This window comes from Bombus vosnesenskii, unplaced genomic scaffold (genome assembly GCF_011952255.1).
Source record: "Bombus vosnesenskii isolate JDL3184/JDL3185 unplaced genomic scaffold, Bvos_JDL3184-5_v1.1 scf7180000013913, whole genome shotgun sequence".
Taxonomy (NCBI): Eukaryota; Metazoa; Arthropoda; class Insecta; order Hymenoptera; family Apidae; genus Bombus; species Bombus vosnesenskii.
In genome coordinates, this window is record NW_022883279.1 from 30,017 (window position 1) to 57,944 (window position 27,928).

The following is a 27,928-nucleotide window of genomic DNA, read 5'->3' on the forward strand; positions in this document are numbered from 1 at the left end:
TTCTTCCCTAGAAATTTTTACTCTTGTCATTTGTTTCAGATCATTGGAGTAGATTTTGTATACTTTATTCAAAGGAATGTTTTAAATAGACGAAATAGCGTTCTAGAAATAGAAGCGTATAATGAAAGTTTTTCATCTAGAGTATCGGTTATCGAAAAGTGCAGATATTTTGTAAGTATTTAGCATAATTTAATCATTATTTGACATTTTTATTGCTATTTCTAACATATTTTGTTTCTGTATATAATATGTCGTATTTATAATTTATGAAAAAATGATATATGATGTAATTAAAGAACTTAATTTGATTAAACAGAGTAAGTTCTACAACAAACATTTCATAAATAAATGATTTGTATAAAAGTTACAAAAAGAATTTCTTCAATAATTTATCTTTAACAACAGTTCAATATATGTAGCTAGGAACATATTTAGTGAATTGCTTGTGTTTTGGTTTAAAATAGAAAATCTGTAAAATTTAAGAACAATTTTCTATTTAATAATCCACAAAATACCTAATCCTAATTATTATATTAACGGTACTGCTTTGCCGTACCGGTATATTTAGCACGCGTATTTAATTATGTATCTATCAAAGAAGAGAATTATTATGAAATTAGTGAAATAGTAACAGAATAGATAAATGTTTAACTTTAACTAAACTTCTTTCCATTTCCCTTTCATATTTATTTAATTAAAAGCTAATTGGTTAAACTTTTATTAAACTAATTAAAACATTTTGTTTGAAAATAAACTTCCTTCCAACGATTTAGATTTTAAATGAGTCGAGTATTACGATTTTAGTGTATATTTTACTATTAAGTGTATTATTTATGAATGTGATTATATTTTTTCTGCCTAAAGCGATCATTTGCTATTCATGGTTGCTTCGAGACTTTTATTCCTGGCGATGAATAGAATACGTTGCAATAACAAATTTTTAACCTTGAAATTAATGCTCAAGGTCAATTTTTAACGAACCATTTTTACAAATCTCCACTGTCCCAGAGGTGTAGAATCACGCTATGGTGTTTTTTTATACTTACTTTTTATAAACCCTTTTGTACACCAGCGTTATAATACTATATGTGTCATTATGATATTTCGATCTTATTCTACTTTATTGTTAACCTTCTGTAAACTTTTGATTTTTGGAAAAATAATTTTTAAATTTTTTAAAAATTATTTCAGAGTGGTATTTCAATAAAAAAGTTTCTTGTCTTCATATTACTTGTTATGTAATATGAATCATTAAAACGAGTCATATTATTTAAATTAAAAAAAAAATATATTACTCCTTCTGTTCTACCGTATACTATGGATGAATGAAAATCAACTTGAAATCTATATACTGAATTGAGAGTGGAATCGATTAAGAAATACTTTACTGTTGTACGATGGGAGCCTTTAATAGTCGCACTAAACCTGACATTTTTAAATCAGTTCCATTTATGACAAGACACGTCTATATGTTTACCTTCGTTCATACATTAGTATAATATTGTAGTATCGTGGACGAGGGGCCTGGGGCGGAGGGGTGTCGTGCGAATTATAAACAAGCTGTTGTTGAGCATGTGCATGATGGGGCTTAAACAATAGATATGAGGCTAAGACAAAAGACAAAAGGTTGCTAAGGGACATAAACGAATTAACAGCAGTATGAATTGAGAAGCCAGAGAGTGTGAATTGTGTTGTCGAGATAGTGTTGTTAGCGTTGTTGAGAGAGAGTTGAATCTGTGTTGACAAGAGTTGTTAATTAATTATAATACGTTGTTACGATTAGTTCATGTTAAACAACCATTGTTTTCTGTTTAATCCATTTATTATTAATAAACTAATTATTATATTTACGATACTACAATATTAAGACATTTACAGAAAATAAGGTAAATGTAAAAACTTAGTGGGGATGTATTAGAGCATTTAGAATTATTATTTCATTTAGACTCTTGGAATAAAAAGAATCTGTATATTGTATGTTATAATGTAAAAATTTAATCAATTGTATATAATATCTTCTCTCTATGACCGATGAAAGTTGGCATTTGTATTATTACACTTCCCATTGTATTTATTATTCTTTGATTTCATGAATTTCATAAATGAAGTCACGAATCAGATTCAGAGTTTTAGTAAATATCGAACCAAATATTGTAACTAGTCTTCGCAATTTTAAACGCGTACCGATAAGCCCTGGGATCTGTCACTCTCTCGAATTTTGTAAGTGCCAACGGCTATGGTTACATATTTATTAACATTCGGACGTCCAAGATGTACGTTCGCTCTGGCGACATCCGCTGCTTTCATCGCTTGCGATAAATTCGAATTGCGTATTTGCCTACGTCCTCGCTCTTATAAGTCGTGAACCCATTGTGCTATTTGTTTCACTATAAAATTTGAAAACCTTGTTTGTGCTAATGGTCATTGCAATAAAACGAAGCCGCCTGGCGGATTAGAAGAAGAAGAAGATCTACGCCTCATTGACTTCCACACACATCCCGCAATTCTCGTTCCTAACTTACATTCTCAGCGTCAAAACTATTATCGCGCTATCGAACATTTTGGAGTCCTTCGAGCTGGATCGGCAAGAGCGACGAAGAATCAGACATCATGGACAAGCTCATCCAAAAGATTTGGCTTATGGCTCGTAAGATGCTGTGTCTTATAGAGAATTGCAAGAAAGTGAGCTAGCCTAACCTGGCTTGGGCAAGGCTCGGCTAGAGAGCCTGAGAAAATCTTGGGAGTGAAATTACCTCTATTCCGCTAAGGAGGAGTTTCTGTCGATCGAGGACACGTATTGGGCAACACAAGATTACCTCAGTGGCGTGATTACATCTACTAAGACGCCTCCAACGCAGGACACCGGTGGCCGGGACCAGTTGTCGCACATCGCCATTCCACCCTTCTTAGGAAAGTACGCCGATTGGCCCGGTTTTGGTGATGTTTTTCAGACCCTTATGAGAGGAAACGAGTAGGTCAATTTCAAAATGGGGGAACGTTGTAAAAACATTATGATACAAGCATGTTATCGTGCAGAAGCTCTTGTCTGATTTCATGACGTTACCCCCCACCCTGTCGAAGAGCTAACTGGTGAACTCTCTCGACTTCGTGATATAATAAACCGTTTTATTGCGATGCTTGCGAATCAGGGCTCACGGACCAAATAATGAAAGAATCTTCTTATCTTCGTCATCACGCAGAGATTGGACAAGAAGATTCTCAAGGAATAGAAATTCTTCTTAGACCTCCCACCTGCTCCGAACTCGAAGCGTCCCTCGAGGCCCGCATTCGATTTTTGGAAGCCGTTTACACCATAACTAACGTGACCTATCACACCCAATTTCGAACCCAGGCCTTGTACGTCATACACGCGCGCCTGCTTCGGTGGGCCAAGCCGAGCGATGCCCGACGTACGGAGCTCAGCACGCGCTATATCGTTGCTCTGCATTTAACACGTTGCATGTGACACAACATCGCAGCATCGTAGAACGCATTATTCGTGATTGCATTTCTCTGCCCTTGCGGGAGAAGGGCCCAAGCGTTCACTAACGTCGACCCGGTGAAGACACACAACTGCCTCGCGCGTTCAGCACAGAGTGCGTCGCTGGCGGTACTAGACACTGACAACAACACTTACGGCCATTGTCACGGTTCAGTTCAGGCGATTCTGCATGCGCTCATGCGCTCCCTGACCAAGGATCCGAGGTATTGTTCGTTTTCGAAGCCTCGTGTAGACTCTGTGTGTTCTGAAACATGTGTTTACCGCTGTTAATGGCCTCGATTCGGCACCCCGGTTCGGCAGTCCGGTCGGTGATTAGAGAGTCGGATATCCGTTGACGATCCTATTATTTTACACCTTTTAATTATTGGACATATTGCTGGAAACAGCATATAATAAGAAGATTCTATCTGTATGTTATCAGTTTGCCACATCAAAACTAATGAACATGGTATATTTACAGGTTCATCCTGAAAATCCAGAATGGACGTGTTTTGAACAAACTGCAAGTTTAGATATTAAAAACTTCTTTGGTTTTGAAAACTCAATGGAAAAATTAGCGATGAAACAATATGCTCAAAATATTGCAAAGGTAATACTCTTTTCACTAAATCCTTTTTCGGTAACTTTTATTATTTAAGTGAAAGGTTACTAATAAAAATCATTACAGGGCAAGGAGATAATTGAATACTTCATAAATCAATTAAAAGAAGAGGGTATCGTATATGTACCTCCATGGGAGGATCCAAATGATATATCTGAGAAAAATGAAGGGTAAGTTTGAATAAGTGTGTTTTCAGATTGATATAAATTATTAAATCGTTCAAAAAGAAGAAAACACACAGTAATGATAATTTTATAAACTTTATTATATAAATAGATAGGAATGTTTTTAATGAATTGAATAACAAAAATAATTTTGGTTAACTAAGTTACACACATCCTATAATGTTGCTTAGTTAGTTATTTGGGTTGCCTTATATTCGCTTTGTGTAATGACTACTAGAGGTCAGAGATATTTTGGTTGACTTTTAAATATCAATAACTACTAAACACAATCTCAAATGTAATTTTTTTATTCTCTAGTTCTGTGCTACTTTAGCTTGTAAGAAACTCTTTCAATTTTACGTCATCTTTTATAAAATAACCTGCATAATTGGAAGATCAAACGAATTTACCTGTAAGTGAAGTACGATCACAATTATATGAAGAACCTCAATCGAAGAAATTACTAATACAGTCACGAGGCTCTTCATATAATTTCGATTGAACTTTATTCAAAGCAAGTCTGTGTGATCGCCCAATTAGATTTCATTCGCCTTGTTTTCGAGATTACCTATGTAGTTATTCAGAGAAAAAGTACAATTTTAAATGCAAGAATTTTATTATTATAGTACCGCTTTTTTATAATCTTTGATACAATCTTTTATCTTAAAATACTCTTAACCTCCTTATAACCATTATTTAATTATAAACGACTATATCACTCTTGTAACAAACTCGTAATTATCTGACAATGTAGGCCTATTATAGAATCTGGCAAACGTCTGAAAGCTTACCGATTTTCCTGCAGTTCGCCTAATCATGTTAAGACCCAGTCTGTTCGACCATTCTTGGAGAGATGCGTTCGCCGTAGATCGCGTCAACGAGAGTCGTAAATTCTCGTTACGATTCGACAATCGACGCCACGAATTGGTCGATTTCCTATTTTGATTAGGATATTAGAGATGGTTGACAGATTATAACACTGAAGTAACAGATTATAATATATACTTTATTCCAAAAATAGAAGTGAGGACAAGGAGATCATTAGAATCCGTGGAGATCGGCGTTAATGGTCGGGAATTAGGAATTGCTTCGATCTCAACGATAAGGGTATTAAAATCTTCTCTTCCACCATGACCAACTAACGCCTGTACAGGATCTACACTCCGCAGGGAGGATTCGCTTTTGCGAGTCTATGGGGCTGGCAAACCCACGTTCCCGCAGCCAGGGAGGACCGTCGGGACAAGCGTCCCGCTTACGTGAGTCCTCTATGTACACCGCAAGGAAGGTTGCTGTGGTGTAAGACTAAGTCTTCCCCACGGAGCCTTGGGTAGTAGCGCACCCACGATCCTGAAGCCAAGGGTGAGACCGTCGGGAGAGCCGCCGAGGTACATTTCCTCAACTCCCGCTTACGTGAGTCTCATCTGGGTCTGACTGCACGGCGAGCAGATAAGCCGTGCAGCAGAGACGTGGCGGTACATCCACAGGCGCGGTCCCACCGTTGACAATGAACGGTACCACGGGCGGTCGAGTGTTAGCCCAGAGGGCGTAGCGAACCCTCGGCTCGGCCAATTATGGGTATGGACTCGTGGTGGCAGTGGTTGTGGCCAAATGCTGGCAAGAGGGCCGATTTAAGGGGGACATGGTTCCTCCGAATGGCCTTCGGCGGGTGAGCAGCGTCCCACCTGCTCCGGATACCGTCCCGAGAAGACGGAAGGGCTTGGAAAGCGCCCCGTTCGACCTGAGACGAGTGAGCCTCCTGCGGGCGATTATTTGAGGTAACCCGGTACTCGGTACCGTGTGCGCTGGTTGGGCGTATCCCAACTCCGATGGCTTCTAGGGTTGCCCGGGTGCTGTATAGATTCTATATCTGAGGAAAGCATCCGACACCAGAAACCACACTACATGTACAGGATCTACATTATCTCCAGGAATCCGTAACTGGTAAAGCAGCGAAATGTGCTCGATCATTAAACACCGCTGAAGCTAGTTATACAGACGTTATCGCCGCCCTCAAGGATAGATTCGATTATCCACGACAAACTTGTCTACGTCACTTGTTTGCAATGCAGAACTATCCTAAATTGATCAAAAAGATACCGGAAACCTTAGCAAATTTAATCGACACTATCAAACATCATCTCAGCGCACTGAAAAACTTAGGTGACCCTGTCACGTCAAACACCATTATCATAGGACTCTTCCTTTCCAAATTAAACCAAGACTCCGTTCAACAACGGGAACTCACCATACCCAACAAAGAAATGCTTCCGTACACTCATTTATTAGACTTCCTGGGAATAAAGTACTGTACCTGTACTATAACAACATCCATGGCAACTCCGACAAGACGAGCGCCAGAACCACATTATCCTTTACGACGAGGCGATCCATGGGGGCACACATTCACCGCTGCACACTCTCCGTCGACATGTCCACTCTGCCAGGGATCACACGGAATGTGAGCCTGCGACACCTTCAAGACAAAATCAGTCAACGAAAGTCAAAGTCGTCAAGAAAGCATCCTTGTGCATCAATTGCCTAGGGAAAGGGCACTTGATTTTTCATCGCCCTGCTGGATTCTGTCGCTTGTGCGGAAATCGTCACCACGCGCTTCTGCATTGGGACGAAGCTCACGTCAAGAATCGGCCGATCACAACCTGCCGAACATTCAATCGATCGCCTACACCTTTTTCAACACCTTCTTCAACACCTTCTTCAACACATGCTTCGACACCTCCTCCGACACCGCCATCTTTCGACACCGCCACGTGTTCGGAAAATCCTAAGACCCTTATCCAATCTGCAACGACGAAGAAGACAATGACTGTGAAAATCGACGGCTGCTAAAAGAACCGAATCACCAACAATCTTCGCATCAGAATCACTATATAACGGCCTATTAGTCACGGCCCAAATCAATATATTAAATGACAAAACACAATCAGTCCGCTGTAGAGCACTGCTCGACGCTGGTTCTAGCATGAATTTCGTGACCGAAAAACTGGCAAACTCACTTGAGCTCACGCAAAGGAAATGTTCGGTTCCCATTGGAGTCCTCGACACCTTATCAACGACTGCTAGATGTTACACAACGGTCACAATCAACTCCATGGACGGCACATACCCACGCACACTGACGTTCCTGATTATCCCAACCATATCGACATTGATCCTAGATAAGCCTATAGATCGATCGACAATCCAAATACCTAGGAATCTCCAATGAGCCGATCCAAGATTCCATATACCAGCCCTGATCGATGTCGTATTGAGCGCGGGATCCACACTCGCGTCGCTGTGTGCCGGTCAAATAAAATTTAATTATTCTAAAAACCCCGATCTGCGTCTGCAGAAAACGTGTTTCGAATGGGTCATCGCGGGAGCCCAGTCTTCCATTCAACGGTAAATATCTTTCACGCGTCCACGACGGATCTATAGATGGACCTCACACGCTTCTGGGAAATTGACGAAGAACCACCAACGAAACATCTGTCAGCAACTTCAGTCTCACAACAACACAAGTGCTACCTTCGGGAAGCTTCCTCGCGAAGCACATGCACACAGGCCTTCAGTTGCCGACGAGGCTGCATGAGTCTTATTGAATGAGTCAAGGAAATTGACGTATCAACCACGCCCTTTATCAATACCGACTTAATTCATCTGCTAACTGTCTGAGCCTCAATCAGCGCCACAAATAAGCTATTCTCACATGACCTCTTACAGATTTAGCGACATGTATATATTTTACTAACACCGAAGCCACACATAAATAGGATCTTAGAGTAGAATAGAACTTAGGAAGAACTAAAAGTTGCTTCAGAAATTTTGATTTCTAACCTTTTTCTCTAGGCGTCGCATAAATATTGGATAGCTTTATACTCCTCGCCCATTTTGTCTGATTTTGATTTAACGTGAGACGTGAAACAATTTTCTATTGAGGTGTAGAATGTAAAAGGTACCAAATGAATACTTGACGTATTAATGTATCAATGACGTTTATTAAAGTTACGAGGGGGGCTTGTTACTGGCGCGTGTTACCTGGACTGGACTCGGATTGTTGCCTGGTACTCACTGTCGATTCGACTTGACTGCTCACTTGCGACTTTCTGTGTGTCGAGCTTTCCTCGTTTCCCTCTTTTATAGGTGTTATGTTCTATTTAGTCGCCGACGAGAAGGTCCGAGAAGTAACCACTAGATTCACAATTTAAATTAATTTTTGCTTTCATTTCTCAAAAATACTTGTTATTACTGAAAATTCTCAACGCGAGAATTGATTGTAATTTTAATAAATAAATAAAAAAAAAAATACTTGTTCAATTTATGGATACTGAAACGCTTTAACTTATTAACTAAAGTTTACTGTTTGATTTGTGGACAGTGCAATGCTCCAATGCTCTTCTTTTTTAATTCTGAACGTTGTGATCTCTAGCAGACAGGATGGGGGATTGCATGAGTAATCTTGAGAACGAGATGGATAAAATATCTTTATATTTTAAATATATTTTTTTTATATTTTATATTTTAAAACGTATTATCTAATAATAGATGACGATTATGTGTACAATGAAACCTCGAACAGTTGTTTGACTATTCATATTTAATTTGAATTAGCAAGATATATGTATTTAAGTTAAGGGGATATTCTGGTCTAGAGGCATGAATTTCGGGCGATTTTTGAAGCTCTGTACAAGCGAAACAAAAAATATTTTTGCTATCCTTCTTTTTAGCATTTGTTTATTAATATTTCGAGATTACGTAATATTACTAGGCTGTGAACATAGAACCACCAGAGGACAGTAAGCGGTAAGCGGCAAAATTAACATTTGGAGCATTGGCATTGGTTGTACCATCGTTTATTTTTTCGCTTACTGCTCGATATGTTCGCGGTTTTATGCATTTATTATTTTTTATGTTTAGAGATATTGCAAAAAGTCAAGAATCTCTTGTTCCAGAAGAAACTTATTCTTGTGCGGACAACAAATTACAAAATAGAGGTATGTTATATTTTTCTATGTTATTATATGTAATATTTATAAATTTAGCTAATGGCTTTGAAAAACAAAATGTTAGAAAGAATGTAGATCTTAATACAATTAAAATTTGATAAGAAATAACTGTAAACAAAAAATGTATGGTCGTAAAAACTTTGTAAATTTAATTTTATTAATTATTTTACTTAAATGAGATTATTCACGCATGAGACAAAATCAATACAATTTGGAAGAAGATACATAAAAATTGCGACAAGTAGTGATCCTTTTGAATAAATGGAGAGTTTTCTATAAGCCATTAAACGTAAAATTATGGTAAATTTACCATTGTATCAAATGAAAATAATTTCCTTACAGGTGAAGATGGTAATAGTACATTATATTCCAAAAAACTTTCTTTATATTTGAATAGTCTTAGAACTACGGAAATCATTGTTTTTAATTTTGTTCCCTTAGAGTTTACAAGAACTTCCGTTTCTATATACAACTTAAACTAACGTATTTATATCTAACTTAAGACTAGACTCCATTATTCGCATTTACGCAATATTTACGATTTGTACAACTATTACATTACTATTGTGTTCGCAATGTTTATAACTTTATCGCTTTTATCACCACTCGCTTCGCCATCAGTTTCTTCTACCTTCTTCCCTTCCCCGCTTCATTTTCTTCTATCTTATTCTATTTTTTATTTATCGCGATTCTACCTTACTTCCATCTACTACTTATTTTTGCTTTTTTTCTAACTTCTGCCTCCTATTTACTTTTCTCTTTCAATACCTATTTTTTTTTGTCTCTTTACCTTCTTATTCTTACCTTATCATCCAAATCTATTATTTGAATATAATACCCAAGCTTGTTTGAAATTATATTTCTCCCAATAGATTCTGGAGTGCAGTATTCCTGTTTTTTTTTTCATTTGTTGTGAGATTGTGTCAGGAGAGAAGGGTTTTTAGAAGGGTTGGTTTAGGTAAACTATGTGGGGAGTTGATCTTTTTATATTTCATGGCATGTTAGGAGATTTATATTGTTTAGTTTCATTTTTGCTACAACATCTTCTTGTTTAAGGGAAGCATTTCAGAACTACCAATGTTCCTCCTCTATTCACTATCTGTTACGACCGTTCGCGGAGAGACGCGGTCGCGAGGAAAACGCGGCAGCGAGAGGCGTAAATTCTCGCTACGATTCGTTGAATCGACGCCGCGAAGTAGTCGTTCCCCTGTTTCGGTTAGGATAACAGAGATGGTTGATAGGAATATGACACAGTAGTAAGTTATATTTCACCGTTTATTCCACAACTTATAACGAGGATAGTTACACTGGTGCGTATGTACGAGATGAGTGACTGAGTGATCTGCGGGTGTGTATACCCGCTCGAAGGATGTTGACCGTTCGAAGGATGCAAAAACAGTACTCTTGGGAGACGATGCTGTCTCGGAGGAGAGCTAAGGATGAGTGTGTCTAGCGCACGGGACCATCGGATTTGTTGGTGCCGATGTTATTTAGGAGAGTGAGGGAATAGGCTTCGTTTTTAATTGGTTAAACGAAGGGTCTTAACCGCCCTCGAGAGAAAGTGGTTAGTGGGAGGAAAGTTGCAGCGGACGTGCCAAAAACTGACTTTCCCTTGTTAAGCCGTGGTAGACAATAGTCTCTAGGAATTCCTCCGAACCAGATGTTTGTTTCGTTTGAAGGACCTTTTCTAGGAAATCTATGTGATTTATGGAAGGTCCTTGAAATCATGGAAGATACGCTGCGAGTATCCGAAGGCATCTGGTTGCCATATTGCCCGCGGTGTGTGGCCTCGGCTAGGTAGAGTGTTACGCGACGTAACACTATCGATCATTTTATTCCTTTATCTATCACATATCCTGTAGTTACTGTATATATTATTCTACATTCACCTACAGAGAACTAATAACATCAAGTGTACCTCTTTTGTTTCTTTTTGTGTCCGTATTGATTAATATTTAATTCGTTTGTTTAAAATCCTATAGACTTTTTTGGGCTTCTTTTGGATGCTTTAGGAGATTAAGAGATGGTATATTAATATATTAAAACAAAGCCATTTGCTGAATTAGTTATTCATGATATAAATATTTAAATATATTAATTTAAGTTATTAAAACTTGCTACATATACTTTGTATTTTAGAAATGCAGTTATCTTCAGATTACATAGAAAGGTACTTAGGAAAGCTTGACATGATGCAAGAAAGCAAACTTATTCAGTTGAGACAAAGCATAAAGGAATTAAGGGGAAGTTCAATACCTGGAGATGCGACTCTCCTAAGATTTTTAAGGGCTACTGAATTTTCAGTTGAGAAAGCAAAGGAAATGCTAACACAGACATTACATTGGAGGAAGAAACATCAAATTGATAAGCTACTTGAAGAATATGACATACCACAAGTAGTGAAAGATTATTTTCCTGGTGGTTGGCATCATTTTGATAAAGGTATCGTTTTTTTTAATTAATGTTTATAATAATAAAAATTTTTTACTATCTTCAAAATAATTAGATATTTTATAATTAATTATAGTATGAAGTAGATACCAAAAATCAATAATAAACGGTAATAATATTACCCTAGATATTTCATATATTTTTTAATAGTACATACTTTGTTACATTTGTCTATTGCTTTTTTTTATTGTATTATATATCTTAAAGACACACAAAGATATAAAATGATATTAATCAATAAGATTTTTTTTTTATTTATTTGTTGAAATTACAATCAATTCTCGCGTTGAGAATTTTCAGTAATTTTTCTGGCGTGGCGCAGTGACATGGCTGTTTATTTACAATAAGTTAATACTTATTATAGATAGGTATAATTTATAAGTATTATAAGTAAGTGCATATGCTTAATTTGGATAATTAAATGAATCTAACGTTTAGGTCTAGCGGGTAGTGCCTCTTCAGCCTGCGAATCTGGTCCGTCGTATCGAGTAGTCCAGTGATTAGGGGGTTTCGGTGTTTGTTGATTCTTTTGCTATATCTGTCGCTATATTTTGCTATTTCCTCTTTGACGGTGGGTATCTTGAGGTCGCGGCGTATTGTTTCATTGGTTACATACCAAGGTGCGTCAATTAGGGATCTTAGCGTTTTCGATTGAAAGCGTTGGAGTATTTCGATGTTGGAGTTACTTGCTGTTCCCCATAGTTGGATTCCGTAGGTCCAGACAGGTTTTACTACGGTCTTGTAGAGGGTAATTTTATTCTGTATATTTAGTTTGGAGCGTCGGCCCGTGAGCCAATAGAGTTTTTTTTAGTTTGTCCTTTAGTTGCTTCCTTTTATCTGAGATGTGTGTCTTCCACGTTAGTCTCCTGTCCAGGGTCATGCCCAGGTATCGGACTATGTCCCTGCTAGGAACTGTTGCATTGTTGATGGTGACCTGGGGGCAGGTTTGTTTTCGGAGCGTGAAGATTACATGTGAGGATTTCTTTTCGTTGACTTTGAAGCCCCATTTGTGAAACCACTTTTCCATGGAGTCGACACTTCGCTGGAGAGTGGATGAGGCTATTACCGGGTCTGCGTGGGAAGCTAATAGCGCTGTGTCGTCTGCAAATGTCGCTATTGTTATATCGTTTGATATAGGTAGGTCGGCAGTGTAGATGGAGTACAGTAGGGGTCCGAGGACACTACCTTGGGGTAGGCTGGCTTCTATTGGGAACTAAAAAGATGGCAGGAAATAGTGTGAAATTAAAAATTTTGGCGGGTTTAAAAAAATGTGTTTTTTAAAAAGAAAGAATATACTTTAAGGTGCTATAACAATTATTTAAATAAACTTTTTGACAAACCTTTAGGGCACTCAGGATCCTCTCCTTGCCTCTCAACACTACTCTTACTACAAGAAATGTAATAGCAGCAAAAATATATTAAGAGCTTTATAATAGATTTAATAATAATAGTTTTAGCTAAGGGAATTATTTACCTTTACCCCTTGTATTTTGAGCTATGAAAAAAGTACATCTGCTTCAAGAGGCTAATTAGAATACTTCCTATGATATACATTGCCACATTAAGAATCAAATACTTTCCAATCAGCTAGAACCTCGGCGAGGCAGTCAGCTACTCTCGTTAAAGAATTGAAAACGATGCGTCGCGAGTTCGAATCCTAGGCAGCGAACCTTCCCAAAAAGGAACGGAAAAACCAAATTTTCTCTTACAACATTACAAACAGGCAAGCGGCCATGCCCCTCCCTTGCTTGTGTTGTGAATGTATTTTCTGGGAGTAACTTGGTTTAATTAAACGTGCTTGGTGTTTAAGCACACAGGGGCCCGACGATCAACTCGCACACATTGGCCTACTGTCGGCCCGCCCGTGGAGGTTTTAGCCGGTAAGAATCCGGTACTACCTTCTGCCCACCTGCGTAGGATGGTAAGGTGTCTATGAAGATTTCCTCCACGTAAAAAAAAAAGAAAATTTTTTTGTAGTATGAAAGGAGAGACGTTTAACACTCCCGTAAATAAGGGTGGTACACATATATAAATGGTAAGGCACTGTCGCCTTTCGGCGGCACTTAGCAAATCTTTTTGGAAGGACCGCGGAGGGCTTCCGCTATCCTTCCGGAAAACGCAGGTGCTAATAATTTTTCCTTTTGAGCATTGGATTTCGAACAATATATTAGATGCGAATCTAGATGTTTGATTCATTGACATCATGTAATAAAAAACAAAATAGATAAAAAAATTTGATATACAACAGAATTACTGAGTGAACTTACACTATTAATTACCAAATTCCAGACTTGAACAATATAATCATAGGTAAAACTTGGATACATACTGGTGGTTAGAAAGTGGCGCCTACCGACATTCTGCATCAACTTCAGTAAACATATTTCTTTGAATGATGAAATTAAAAATGTTATACGAGTAGCGATAATACCGTAAACAGTTTAAAATGTAATTAGACATAATGTTACCTACAAGCTTGTAAAAACTTTCTATTTGTAAATTGATTCGTTAATTATTTTGTTTTATTTTATTTATATTATCATATATTACTTTATTTCTTTTTATTATATTTCATGTCTTTTATTTCATTTGTTTATTTTATTTCATCAACCTAATTTTCGTATGCCCTAAGAAAGCATAAAATAGTCAATGCTGTTATTGTCATTAAATATAAGAAACTATAATCTGTGAGTACACTAATTTTAAAGATTGGATTCGTTATTTACTTTAAAAAAAATTTTTTTGTATTCGTTAAATATATATAAAAGCATGCCTCAAAATTCAATAACTTTATTTCTTTCTTTACATTGTAAAAAAAATCACAAAAAGACGCTGTTTTAGAACGTTGTAATTCAGGACACCCCCTTAAGGTCCAAGGGCTGTCTTCGACGAAGTATCCTAATACCAATGTGACCTAGTCGCATTCTCGGGGTTATGATGTATCGTTCGATTACCTTGAAATCAGTTGTTTGAAGTTCGATAGTATGGGAACTGTTTGCATCTTGTTCAGTGCGGTATTTGTATCAATCGCTCGTATATTCGACCGCTAGCGAGTTAGACAGACTCGTTGTCGTCGTAGCCCTCTAGTGTTGGCGGTTGGTACCAGCGGATCGCCCGGGAGGTGTTGCGCCACGTTGATGCCTCGACCTGTCGGCATCCTATTGATACCGATCCGCCACAATAATAATCGAGATAATTGAACTTATCTAGATTTTTGTTTGCGTATTTAAGTCGGTTAGATCTATGTTTCATAATTTTATTGGCTGTAGGAATTTCGGATCCAACCGATGCACGTGAGGCGAAGCGATGCAACAATCACTGTCCGTAATATTAATTGTAGAGATATAGTACGTCATGTTTTTATTTGTCATACCTTTTTGGTTCTACTGTATGGAAATTAATGTAACTTTTATATAGTCCTTGTAGATATAGTATTCCGGTTTGTTGTAAGATTATATCCTTCGTGTTCTTCGTCTCCCCCGCAAAGAATGGTAAGAGTTGTTGGTTGTATGTTACGTAGATCGAATGATTGTGTGACCTTTTAATCTTAATTAAAAAGATTTTAATTGATCTTAATTAAAAAGATTTTAATTAATCTTAATTAAAAAAACAAAAAAGAAAAAAAAAGAATATACTGCGATCGCTGTTCTGATTAAACGTTCGAACGTCGGAACTCACTGTGTAGCTTTTATCTCTGTTCTGGGCTGATAACTGCTGCTGGATCTATGTGCGGGTTTCAAAAGTTGTAGAATGTGAATCTTGCCTCCGTTTGTAATTTTATCTTCGGTTCGATGTCACAATTTAAATTGTAAACCACGAATAGTGCGATATTATTCATTTCAGAGTTCCAACAAATTTCGCAGAATGTCGAATCCAATGTTTATTCTGGTGTACGATATTTATTCTATCACCGAACTTGTAACGACAGGGAGTGAGTTCAAATTTCGTTCGGTAACGTTCGGATAAAATCTGATACGAAACGATGTTGGTAAGAGCGCTGATTTTAGAAATGAGACTATTGATTCGTGAAATTTATTGGATAATTTATAATTTATTTCCAAGTTGTTCTACTCTTGTTCTACGTCGTTCCAAGGAAATGATTTATCTCAGAAGGTGATAACCCCAAAAAAGTGAATTTTTTATCAGTCCCCTTTTTTTGAAAATCGAACATGTAATAATTTAGGAAATAATTTGGGAAAGCTGTACCCATAAAACAATGGACATTTCTCTTTATTTTAACAGTAATGATATACAGTAAAGGATCCTTCTTTGGAACACGTATTTACACCTCTAGAACTAACCAGAATACAAATTTGGAAACCGAAACATAAATATAAAGGATAACTTTATTATCGACGCTATTCGTTGACGATATTTGTCAATTTTTTCGGGAACGGAAATTGTTCCAGGCTTGCCTGTTTTGAACAATTACCTACGCCACTAGAACAACTATATTATATATTTTTTTTTTTAGACCTTGTTTACGTGGAAGCCGTCTGTTGGAATTTTTTGGGCTATCTTGGATATAATAGTCCGATAAGGCCTCCGCCATGGGTCCCCATCCAACGTGACGCAAAATTCCTAACATCCTTTTTTTTTTATTTTCGCGAATCTTCTTACTAAGCTCTTTTCTTTAAATTCTAAATTCCTCAATCAATTCTTATTTTCAGCTCTCTGAACTTTAAAGTTTAAACACCTCCCGCCTAAGTATCTTTGGGTCTTCACACCACCAATAGTTTCTACATTTTTTCTTATAGGAGGATAAACTTTTCTTAACTCGGAGGCACATGTCGTTTCTACAGTAACCCGGAAACATTCTGCATGTGCCTCTTTGTCGTTTGAATTATGAATAAATAAGTTCTGATAATTGAAGTGAAATTTTAAAATAAATTTATCTGTATCCATTTCCTTCGTTGAGTATTTAAAATTATCGACATTACGTCTCGTCTTAATAGTTTCAAGATCATGTAAAGCATAAGTATAGTCCGAGGTTGACAACGTGTTAAGTATTTTATTTCCCTTGTGTTTCTTTGCCAGTCCTTCATTGGTACTGATTATATCCAGAGAGCTAGTTCTTTCATTCTTGTAAAATGTGTATCTTTTATTTATTCCAATGGGTACAATCCCGTTTTTACTTAGCATATCCAATAATATGTTCTCCTACGATCCGTTTTAATGCTATCCCATGCGGTAGACTTGGCATTAAAGTCCCCTGCGATCATCATCGTACGATGGCTTCTCTTAGATGTTTTAATTGTGGAGTTCAGTTCATTAAGGTAAACATTGAACTGCTAATCCCCACTCTAATTCCCACGAGTCCCTTTTTTATATCCAGGGTGCTATCATCCGGATATTTTCCTTCGAATAATGTGATCTATAGGGAAGCATCCCCTTTGTCATCGTTGTATCAGTATGCCTCTTGTTGGTATGATTCCGAGATGAACACCACATCCACTTCAGGCGTACTGGTACATCAAATCTTGTGCCAGTTGGCAGCGATTTAGGTTTATTTGGAAGATTTCAATCTTGACCCGCTAATGAACCCGTAACGTAATTTTGATTTTTCCTTATATCACTAACCTGTTTGATCGTATGTCTGTATGTAGGAAATGCCAGTGAACCTGTCACGTGTTTTATATTGACTATCCCTGTCTCATTGCACATAGCACAACCTGGTTCATTTTTGCAATTCGAAATATTATGGTCACTGCTACCACATTCCCTGACTTACAGCCCTACATTGGTTAGTCGTATGTCCAATCATATGATATCTGTAACATTTTTTAATTTTGGGTATTATGTTGTAGCGATTGTTAATCCTGTTCTAATTTTTATTGTTTTATCGTCATCCAGCGTACATGAGGATGATATTACTGCAATCGCTTGCTACGTCCCCCATTGCGTTGTTTTGATCATTTTTATATCGACCCAGCTTTCTTCCTTAATTTTCGTAATTAAACTCATTACTGAGTTCCTTTATTAATTCCTCCTTGGTTAACAGCGGATCTATATTTTTCATCTCTAAGGATTCTGTCCTGTAGTAGTATCAGCTGAAGTCTTTCTTCAGTCATTCTTCCTTTAACACCTTTGCCGCTGATATTCTGTATTTTAATTCAGTTAAAATATCCCCCTGCTTGGCTTTTTTAAGTACACTTAGACTCCCTCGGTGCCTCCCTGCCTGTCATTAAAATTTTGTATGTTTCGATTCACTGAACAGTTTCCTCTACTTTTACAATAATTGCTTTCGGTCTATTTTTTCTGCTAGTTATCTCCCCTTCTATTCTCTCTTTTACCTTTCTAATACTATTTACCCGTATTATTCCAATATTTTCTGTTTCTTTCCTTTTTCTCCTCCTTCTTTCCTGTATTTTCCAATCTCCGTTACCATCTTCTTGCGTATCCTCATTTCCGGCGTTTGCTCTACATACATCGGCGCATGTGGCTTCACCCCTTTTTGCTCTTTTTTTATTTTCTTCTTTCTTCTCCTGGGCTGGTGAGATTTGCTTTCTTTTTGCCGCTTCGATCATTTTTTGCCATCTACTGATTTGAGCTTCTTTGCTGTTATTCATTTCATCTTTTTTTTTTTTTATTATTTATTTATTTACATTTTACAATTTGTCCAGTAGGACATTTGGTAAAATATTATAGCTTAGTATCTCCGAGTCCTTTTTTTACATCAGATGTATTCGTTTTTTTCTTTTTTTTAGGCTACCAATACTTTCCACTGCATCCATCAGTATCTGGGTTAGACGTCTCAGCTCACCTACTTTTATAATTATTGACTCCTCGTCATCTACTAGTGTGGTTTTATCATCCTTTCCACTATCTAGTACATCTTTACCGCTCGTTGATTGTTTGACTCTTGCGTTATTTATATTATGCATCATGGCCGTCCTGTTCAAGTCAGACTTTTCTTTCATTCGTTTCGACGAATCAGTGTGCTATAGTTACGCCACTAGAACAACCTGGATTCGTGTAACAAAAGAAGAAACCTTTACTTTATAATATTGCTGTTAAAATGAAGAAAAATGTCCATTGTTTTATAGATACAGATTTTTCAAGTTATTTCCTAAACTAAATATAATATTGAAATATTACTTTGAAACGATGTTTGGAACAATTAGGACAATCCAGAATAATTTTTACGACGTTTAAAAAGGGACAAAAATTAATTTTTTGGGGGGCTTATTTCTAGAACCTTTCGAGATAAATAATTATTTCTTTGGAACGATGTAGGACAAACGTAGAATAACTAGTATCAACAACAAAAAGTTCGAGATTTAAAAAATGGGAGTTAACCTCATATATTATAGATTAAGCCAGCCAGGAAACAATACTGACGTGTACGCTACCATAGATGCACAATTAAATTTAGACAGAATTCATTGTAGTGATATCGACATTTTTTTGCGAGTATTCGTTTAGTTACTTAAAAATTTGATTTCTGTAACATATTTGAAAACCGGATATAAGGTAGTTTTTCCGAATAGTTTTACCGAAAACAACTTATTGGAAATTGAAGATTTTGCATTTGACAATTATTACAAATGTAAGGGAAAAGTTCCAAGAACGATATTTTGTACAATGAGAATATGAAAATGATACATAAGAATGCGAAATGAGAATATAGTGATGGTAGCGATGATAGTGAACTATACGTATAACGACAAGAAAATGCGTGTGTAACAGAAATGCCATATCTATAATAATTATTTCTAATCTTTAAGAACAGTACGCTTTGAATTTCATAACACAAGGTTTTGAAGAATTTTCAGTCAAACATTTTCTCATTTTCTTTACTTTTTCCCGAAACTATCTTTTGCATATTCATAAGCATGTTCAATAAAAATAGAAGAAATGAAGTACATATACTATGGTCTTAATTATTTTATAATAGATTAATATTGTAAATAGACGAATTCTTACTGTCTTCATTAGTGTTTATAAAGTTAATTTTCAATTCAATATATCAGTTCGCTGTGGAGTGCCGAAGCGTGCAGACGTGTCTCTAGTGCCCAGCGTAGTTCGAAAACAACACGTGTCGCCCAAACGTCGAAAGAGAACACAGCTAAGTGCCCCTTACCCCCTAGGGAGAAGAAAATCCCACGCACCTAACCCCAACACGAATACTAGCCTCACAGCCTCACGACTAGTTGTTCATTCCGAATTAACTAGCTCGATGATGGCCCAGCAACCGCGACCAGGCTCTCCGGAGCAGACTCGCAGCTACCCCGAGCTACCCCCCCCCCCGTGGCAGAAGTGTAGCAGAACTCTCCGCACTAACGACGCTAACACTACAAAGAAGAGGAAAATAGAACCAGCAACGCAAATAAACACACACAACAGGTTCGCCGTATTGGAATCCTCAAACGACGCCATGGAAATCGTAGAACCGCCATCAAACCAACACTCACAGAGAATCCCCCCTCCCCCACCAATTTTTGTGGACGACGTCATTGACATACAGACAATGACCAAGTCCCTAGAGAGAGATACCAGCAAGGAGGAATATAACCTTAAGATAAGCAACAACAAGGTGAAAATACTACCGACGAACCCAGAAGCTTACAGAAAACTCACCAAGACACTCAGGACCCTGAACGCCAACTTCCACACCTACCAACTTAAACAGGAAAGGCCTTTCCGGGTGGTCCTACGAAACATACACCACTCAGCAGATATAGACGAACTAAAATACGAACTCTCAAAACTCGGCCACGAAGTCGTCAACGTAAGTAATATAAGGCATAGAGTCTCGAAAGACCCGTTATCCTTATTCTTCCTAGACATTAAACAAAAACCGAACAATAAGGAAATATATAACATCAGTCGCCTAATGAACGCGATAGTAAAGATCGAACCACCGCTCGTGAAAAAAGAAATAGTGCAGTGCAAAAGGTGCCAAAGGTACGGTCATACGCAGAAATACTGCAACCATACTTTCCGCTGCGTTAAATGCGCAGGCTCTCACTCCACTGACCAGTGCGCCAAATCACCGGAAACCCCAGCGAAATGCATCCACTGCCAAGGGGACCATCCTGCCAACTACAAAGACTGCCCAGCATATAAAACACTATACACGAACAGGTACCCTAAGCCCAGAGCAAAAGAGGTATCCAACCAAACACCCAGCCCGCCGAAATTCACGACTACCCCAACCTCCTCAACCAACCAAACGCACAGTCCTACCAAATTCATCTCCACCTCAACCTCCTTTGCCCAAGCAGTACAAGGCATCCAAAATAACCCGAACAGCCAAAGGAACCTTCCCCAAAACAGTGACCCCAACCCACCAAACACAGACAACTTCTCAAGGCTTGAAAAGCTAATAGAGAAACAATCGGAGCAAATAAATCACTTGCTATCGCTACTAACACTCATCGTGGAAAAATTAGCACGCCCACGCCCCAAAATAAAACCAAGGCGCATAGCACTCTGGAACGCCAACGGTCTAGCGCAACACAAACTTGAACTAGAACTCTTCTTAAAACACCAGCAAATCGACGTAATGCTCGTGTCGGAAACCCACTTCACCGACAAGAGCTACCTGAAAATAAATGGTTACAAATTCTACCATACCCAACACCCCAGCGGAAAGGCCCACGGTGGCACCGGAATAATAATCAAAGCAAGTATTAAGCACTACGAACTCCCATCATTCCAGAAAGACTACCTCCAAGCAACAAACGTAGCAATAGAAGACTGTCATGGCTCAATCACCACCTCAGCAGTATACTGCCCTCCCAGACACTCCATCGCCAAAGAAGACTTTGATAACTTCCTGGACACCCTGGGCAACAGATTCATAGTTGGAGGAGACTATAACGCCAAGCACATCCAATGGGGCAGCAGACTGGTTACAGCAAGAGGCAAAAACCTCTTAAACAGCATAACAAACAACAACCTCAACTACCTCACCACATACGAACCCACATACTGGCCCACTGACACCAACAAAATACCCGACCTTCTCGACTTCTTCATAACTAAAAATATCCCATCAAGACACGTCCAGATCAACTCCTCGGCTGATCTCTCCTCTGATCATTCTCCCGTGATAGCAACAGTCAGTTCAACAATCATCGAGAATACACCTAATGGCTCCATTCACAACCAACACACCAACTGGCAGCTCTTCAGAGAAGTCTTTACACACTCAACCTCAGCCTTCACCCCACTAAAAACAAAGGAAGATATCGAAGCAGCCACGGAATACTTAAACACGAGCATAATAAACGCAATCCGCCTCTCCACACCGACAAAGCCATCTAACAGCAAACAAGAATATCCCCATTACATACTAAAAAAAATAGCAGAAAAACGAAGACTAAGAAGAGTATGGCAGACCCATAGAACACCGGAGGACAAACGCAAACTTAACAACGCAACTAGAAAGCTATCCAGAACCCTAAGAAACTATAAAAACGACTGTTTCCATAAATACCTCGCCAGCTTATCCCCCACAGCCGACGCCAACTACTCACTATGGAAGGCCTCCAGGAAACTCACACGCCCCCCACAAATAATCCCACCTATCCGCCGTCCGCAAGGTGGATGGGCGCGAAGCCCCATAGAAAAAGCCGACCTGTTTGCAAAACACTTGTCAAAAGTATTCAAACCCCATTCCCCCCAAACCGCCGCGGACGTTACTGAATACCTGCACACCCCCTTCCAAATGTCCCCTCCTATCGAACCCTTCTCCTCTGCTGAGACTATAGAAACAATCAGTCGCCTAAACCCCAAGAAAGCAGCAGGACACGACCTAATAGGCAATAGAGCAATCAAGGAACTTCCCACAAAAGGGATAGCACTCATCACATCGATTTTTAATGCTATCCTTCGCCTGGAACACTATCCTAAGGCTTGGAAAATCTCATTGATTACCCTCATCCCTAAACCCGGTAAACCGATATACGAAACCTGCTCCTATCACCCAATCAGTCTTTTACCTACCCTGTCCAAACTATTCGAGAAGATGCTCACGAACCGACTCCTTCCAATCCTAGAGAACTTGAAAACACTCCCAGATCACCAATTCGGCTTCCGAAAACATCATTCTACAGTAGAGCAAATCCACCGCTTAACTCATACGATCAGCCAAACATTCGAAAAGAAAAAATATTGCTCAGCGGTGTTCCTAGACATCCAACAGGCATTCGACAAAGTATGGCATGAAGGGCTACTATACAAGCTTAAAAAGACCCTACCTCACCCCTACTACTCCATCCTAAAATCTTACCTAACCAATAGACAATTCATGGTTAAATGCCTAGACGCCACTTCCGCAACATTCCCAATAGAAGCCGGCATACCCCAAGGTAGTGTCCTCGGACCCCTACTGTACTCCATCTACACTGCCGACCTACCTATATCAAACGATATAACAATAGCGACATTTGCAGACGACACAGCGCTATTAGCTACCCACGCAGACCCGGTAATAGCCTCATCCACTCTCCAGCGAAGTCTCGACTCCATGGAAAAGTGGTTTCACAAATGGGGCTTCAAAGTCAACGAAAAGAAATCCTCACATGTAACCTTCACGCTCCGAAAACAAACCTGCCCCCAGGTCACCATCAACAATGCAACAGTTCCTAGCAGGGACACAGTCCGATACCTGGGCATGATCCTGGACAGGAGACTAACGTGGAAGACACACATCTCAGATAAAAGGAAGCAACTAAAGGACAAACTAAAAAAACTCTATTGGCTCACGGGCCGACGCTCCAAACTAAATATACAGAATAAAATTACCCTCTACAAGACCGTAATAAAACCTGTCTGGACCTACGGAATCCAACTATGGGGAACAGCAAGTAACTCCAACATTGAAATACTCCAACGCTTTCAATCGAAAACGCTAAGATCCCTAATTGACGCACCTTGGTATGTAACCAATGAAACAATACACCGCGACCTCAAGATACCCACCGTCAAAGAGGAAATAGCAAAATATAGCAACAGATACAGCAAAAGAATCAACAAACACCGAAACCCCCTAATCACTGGACTACTCGATAGGACGGACCAGACTTGCAGGCTGAAGAGGCACTACCCGCTAGACCTAAACGTCAGATTCATTTAATTATCCAAATAAAGCATATGCACTTACTTATAACACTTATAAATTATACCTATCTATAATAAGTATTAACTTATTGTAAATAAACAGCCATGTCACTGCGCCACGCCAGAAAAATTACTGAAAATTCTCAACGCGAGAATTGATTGTAATTTCAAGAAATAAATAAAAAAAAAAAAATTCAATATATATTTCTTCATATGCATTTTACAAGAAAGGTCTTATAAATGTAAATTTAAATAACGATATCTTTATTAATTTGTAGATGGTCAACCTTTATATATTTTAAGAATGGGACAAATGGATGTAAAGGGATTATTGAAATCTATCGGGGAAGATGACTTGCTGTTGCTAGTAAGTTTCATTTGTATAATAACATTATACGCAGCATTATACAGTACACATCATGTAAAAATAACAGTTTATATTATTCATATATTTTATAGGTTTCCACAATATTCATAATTAATATTGCCATTGTAGGTACTACATATTTGCGAAGAAGGACTGGTTCTTATGGAAGAAGCAACTGCTGTTTCTGGCCATCCAGTTTCGCAGTGGTGTTTATTAATAGATCTTGAAGGTCTAAATATGCGTCACTTATGGAGACCTGGTATAAAGGTATAAAATCTATTTAATATACTTTAATATTTTTTCAAACAACAGTTTAATAAGTACATGTATGCTACTCATACACATACATATACATATATCTTATTTGAATACATACAAAATCAATAAATGTGTTTCTTATATTAATCATCCCATAAATAATATTAAAATTACACCATATATAACTTAAGTGCAAAATATTAGTACTTATATTTATTTTTAATGATCATCAATGTATTGTTTCTTATAATATTTATTTCTTATGTAATTTTTTAATTCATGAGCCAACATTTTTTAATACTTTAAATATAAGAAGAAATCATTTAATACTGATTTTAAGGACCTCTAGTAATATAATTAATATACTATACTATAGTAGTAAGTATAATTTACATGGAGTATAAATCGTGGAATTCCCAGAACACAATTGTGATTTTCAAAAAATTATGTTTGCCATCTGCGGTTTAACATTATCATAGTGATGTATATCTACAAAGCTGTATTAAAGTAAAGTACATATACTTCTAATACACTTTTGGATAAAAAGATAGCTCATGGCATAAATTAGGAAAACTTTATTGAATAACAAAGATACAAAAGTATATTTCATTAACTTAAGAACTAGTTTTTAATGTACCACTATATAGTTCTGAAGAGAAAATAAGTATGTTTTCTTGCAAAATTAGAAATATTGTAAGAATTTTTTCGGACAATATGATAGCCCACGCTGCAGAAAAATAAATATTTACTCACATTTATTAAAGAAAATGTTATGCTAATATTTCGTATTCCTTTATTTTTTACAACTGCTGTCGTTTTTTTTTATTGCGATTTAAATAGAGTTTTCTTTCTCTTTTGTCTTATTTTTCTTTTTTCATAAACTACTTTTGCAGGGAGCTCACCCCAACAATTCTTTATTATATTTAGGTCACGTGATCTTGCTGGCCATCATAAAATTTCGATTTTTTTCTCAAAAAAATACTTTTTCACCGACTGCGTAGTGTGACCATTATCTTATTGGAATTTGAAATTTTGTTAGTTGATCAAGTCAATATCCTTTATACTATTTATTTCTCCAATTAATAAATGTCCATAGGAAACAGAGATTAGAATTTGCCAAAAAGCATTTAAAATGGTTTAACAGGTGGAGGAATGTTATTTTTCTCAATGAAAAAATGGTTAATTTAAAAAAAGTAGAAGTATTATTATCATTATTTACGGACGATAGAGAAATTTGTAAGACGCCGACAAATAGGTGGTGGAAGTACAATCATAGTAGTATCATAAAAAGACGGAAATTGTATTTATTGCAGCAATTCTATTATATATACCTCATCACCATGCATCATGAAATGTTTGGACAGTGAAGTTCTGATCTTAGACACAGTACAGACTTTCAATATAATAATCATCATAGTTTACACTTTCTATATACAATCTATTTTTCGTCACTAATGTAATATCGTGATATAATGTGTTTACAAAGAGTGGACAATAGAGATGTTAATCAGACAGAAAAAGACGATTGTTGTTCAACCTGAACTATTCACGCCAAACGCACAGAAAACAGCGCAATCCACACTCTCTCGGCAGCGCCACTCGCAACCTCTGTCTCCGCTCGACTCGCACACGGCTCCTCGACTCGCACTCTGCTTTTCGACTAACGCTCTGGCCGTTGCCGCATTCCGTTGTCTTTTTCCTAGGCCCACCGCACACGTGGTATGCAAGCGCTCGTGGCCAGGGTCACGTAGGTCTTTTCCACGAAACTATGCACTTGAAAAGACCGATGACACATTGATGGGCCCGACGACGCCTCGGCTCTCGCGACATTGTTCATAGTTCGCCCGATATTTCTTAGGCCTTTCGTCCACGATACTACACTAATAATATGCAATTTAATCAATTATAATACTTTATATGTAGATCACGTAATGCTTAGTATAAATGTATACTCGTCGGATATAAATCGTCGTTGATAGATGCACATCTTTTAAATTTCAATTTAAGCTTCCGATTTGCTTTAAATATTAACATATAGTGCTACTATAATAATTACTATATTGGTTATCCATTTTGGTATTTTTTCATAAGTGGATGAGGTTCTATTTAGATCAGATGTTCTTGCTTCGTTATTGTGTGTATTTTTGTTAAAATTTAGTGTTCAATCTTCTTTTAACACGTTCGTCGCCACGTCACCCATATCTATGTGACGGGTATACTTCCGTGGGGGCCCCGTCACCAAAGTATGGGTGACACTCTTCTTGTTCGAGTTAATTAAATATAGGATATTATATATAGAATATACAACATAAAAATATTAAAAACACATTATACTATACTTTGTATTTATTTATATTCTGGATAAAATATTACATTATACTATATCGCATGGTATTTGTTAAAACACTTCAAACATATTTGGGGTGATTTTGAGCACTTCGAACAATAGTTGTAGACTTCGTCATCATTGCTCTCCTCAATTTCAAATATATTTTCACGCTGTTTACTGAATATTTTGAGGATGAAAAAATCACTGATGTATGTCTCATAAGTATGCTTCTCACTAAATGAAAGATCTGAGATGTCTGCCATGAGATCCCTCGAAATACTCGAGCTGGAAAGCTTATCGCTTTCTCCATTTCACAACTAAGTAATCTTTTCTTTACAATGAATCGAAGGCGATAAACAATGAATTCCCGCTTGTCGCTCTATTTGCGTTCTGCGTACCGGCGGACGGATTTGGGCCCCGCAGGAAACTTAGCCGAATCACGTTGGGTGACGAACGTGTTAACCTGTTAACTGCGAGATTTATACGGTGTATACACGTCAAACGCAGGGCAAATGCACCTATTATAAATTTTACGAAAGAAGTAAAGCAAAACGAACAAGGATTACATTTTTATTCGATAAAAAATTTACAATTCATTGTTTAAAAAGATATTATTATTAAAATCTTCAAAATTGACAGAAAGTAATACAATTCATAAATAAGAAAATTTTTAAAAATTGTTGATTTCAGTGTGGTATTTTTTAAATAAATATTGCAAGGTACCACACAAAGTGGCACTTTAAAGGTCGAACACCAGTAATGTAATTCCTTATGGATTCCATTTTTTGAGCAGACAGCATATCTTCGTAGTGGATTTACTTTTGATGGTGTTATAAGCTATATAAGCTGGTATAAGTTATATAAGCTGGTATAAAACGCAGAACAATTCATCAATATACGCGCCAAAGAGAATAATCAAATAATCTAACTTTTTTTTATAAAATACACAATAGCTTTTCCGGAAGTATAAAGGAAACATACCACTAAACGTCATTTACATTACTTTTTACTAACATTTTGAGTCTCTATAGTAAATGGTAACTTCTTATTTCATATGGCGAGTATCGTCAACCGCACCGAAATAAAGTTTTGGATTGACGTATACACACGTCAAACGCAGTTAACTGGATAAGTAAAAGGTACTAATTTGAATATTTCAAACTCTACATTCAACAATGCAG

The 27,928-nt window shown here is 37.4% G+C and overlaps 1 protein-coding gene and 1 non-coding gene across 5 annotated transcripts in view; both read left to right on the top strand.

The window, feature by feature from the left end:
• LOC117239284 (protein real-time) overlaps nt 1-27,928 on the top strand; it is a 55,079-nt gene that overhangs the window by 9,152 nt on the left and 17,999 nt on the right. For all 4 annotated transcript variants that reach the window (XM_033504760.1, XM_033504762.1, XM_033504761.1 and 1 more), the window contains 7 exons: nt 40-171; nt 3,963-4,091; nt 4,170-4,273; nt 9,185-9,261; nt 11,413-11,715; nt 24,072-24,160; nt 24,290-24,427. In XM_033504760.1, the coding sequence (XP_033360651.1) occupies nt 40-171; nt 3,963-4,091; nt 4,170-4,273; nt 9,185-9,261; nt 11,413-11,715; nt 24,072-24,160; nt 24,290-24,427 (972 nt within the window). The remainder of the gene's footprint in view (nt 1-39; nt 172-3,962; nt 4,092-4,169; nt 4,274-9,184; nt 9,262-11,412; nt 11,716-24,071; nt 24,161-24,289; nt 24,428-27,928) is intronic.
• LOC117239305 lies at nt 13,696-13,803 on the top strand. Its single transcript, XR_004494411.1, has one exon. It is a non-coding gene; the product is annotated as a U6atac minor spliceosomal RNA (small nuclear RNA).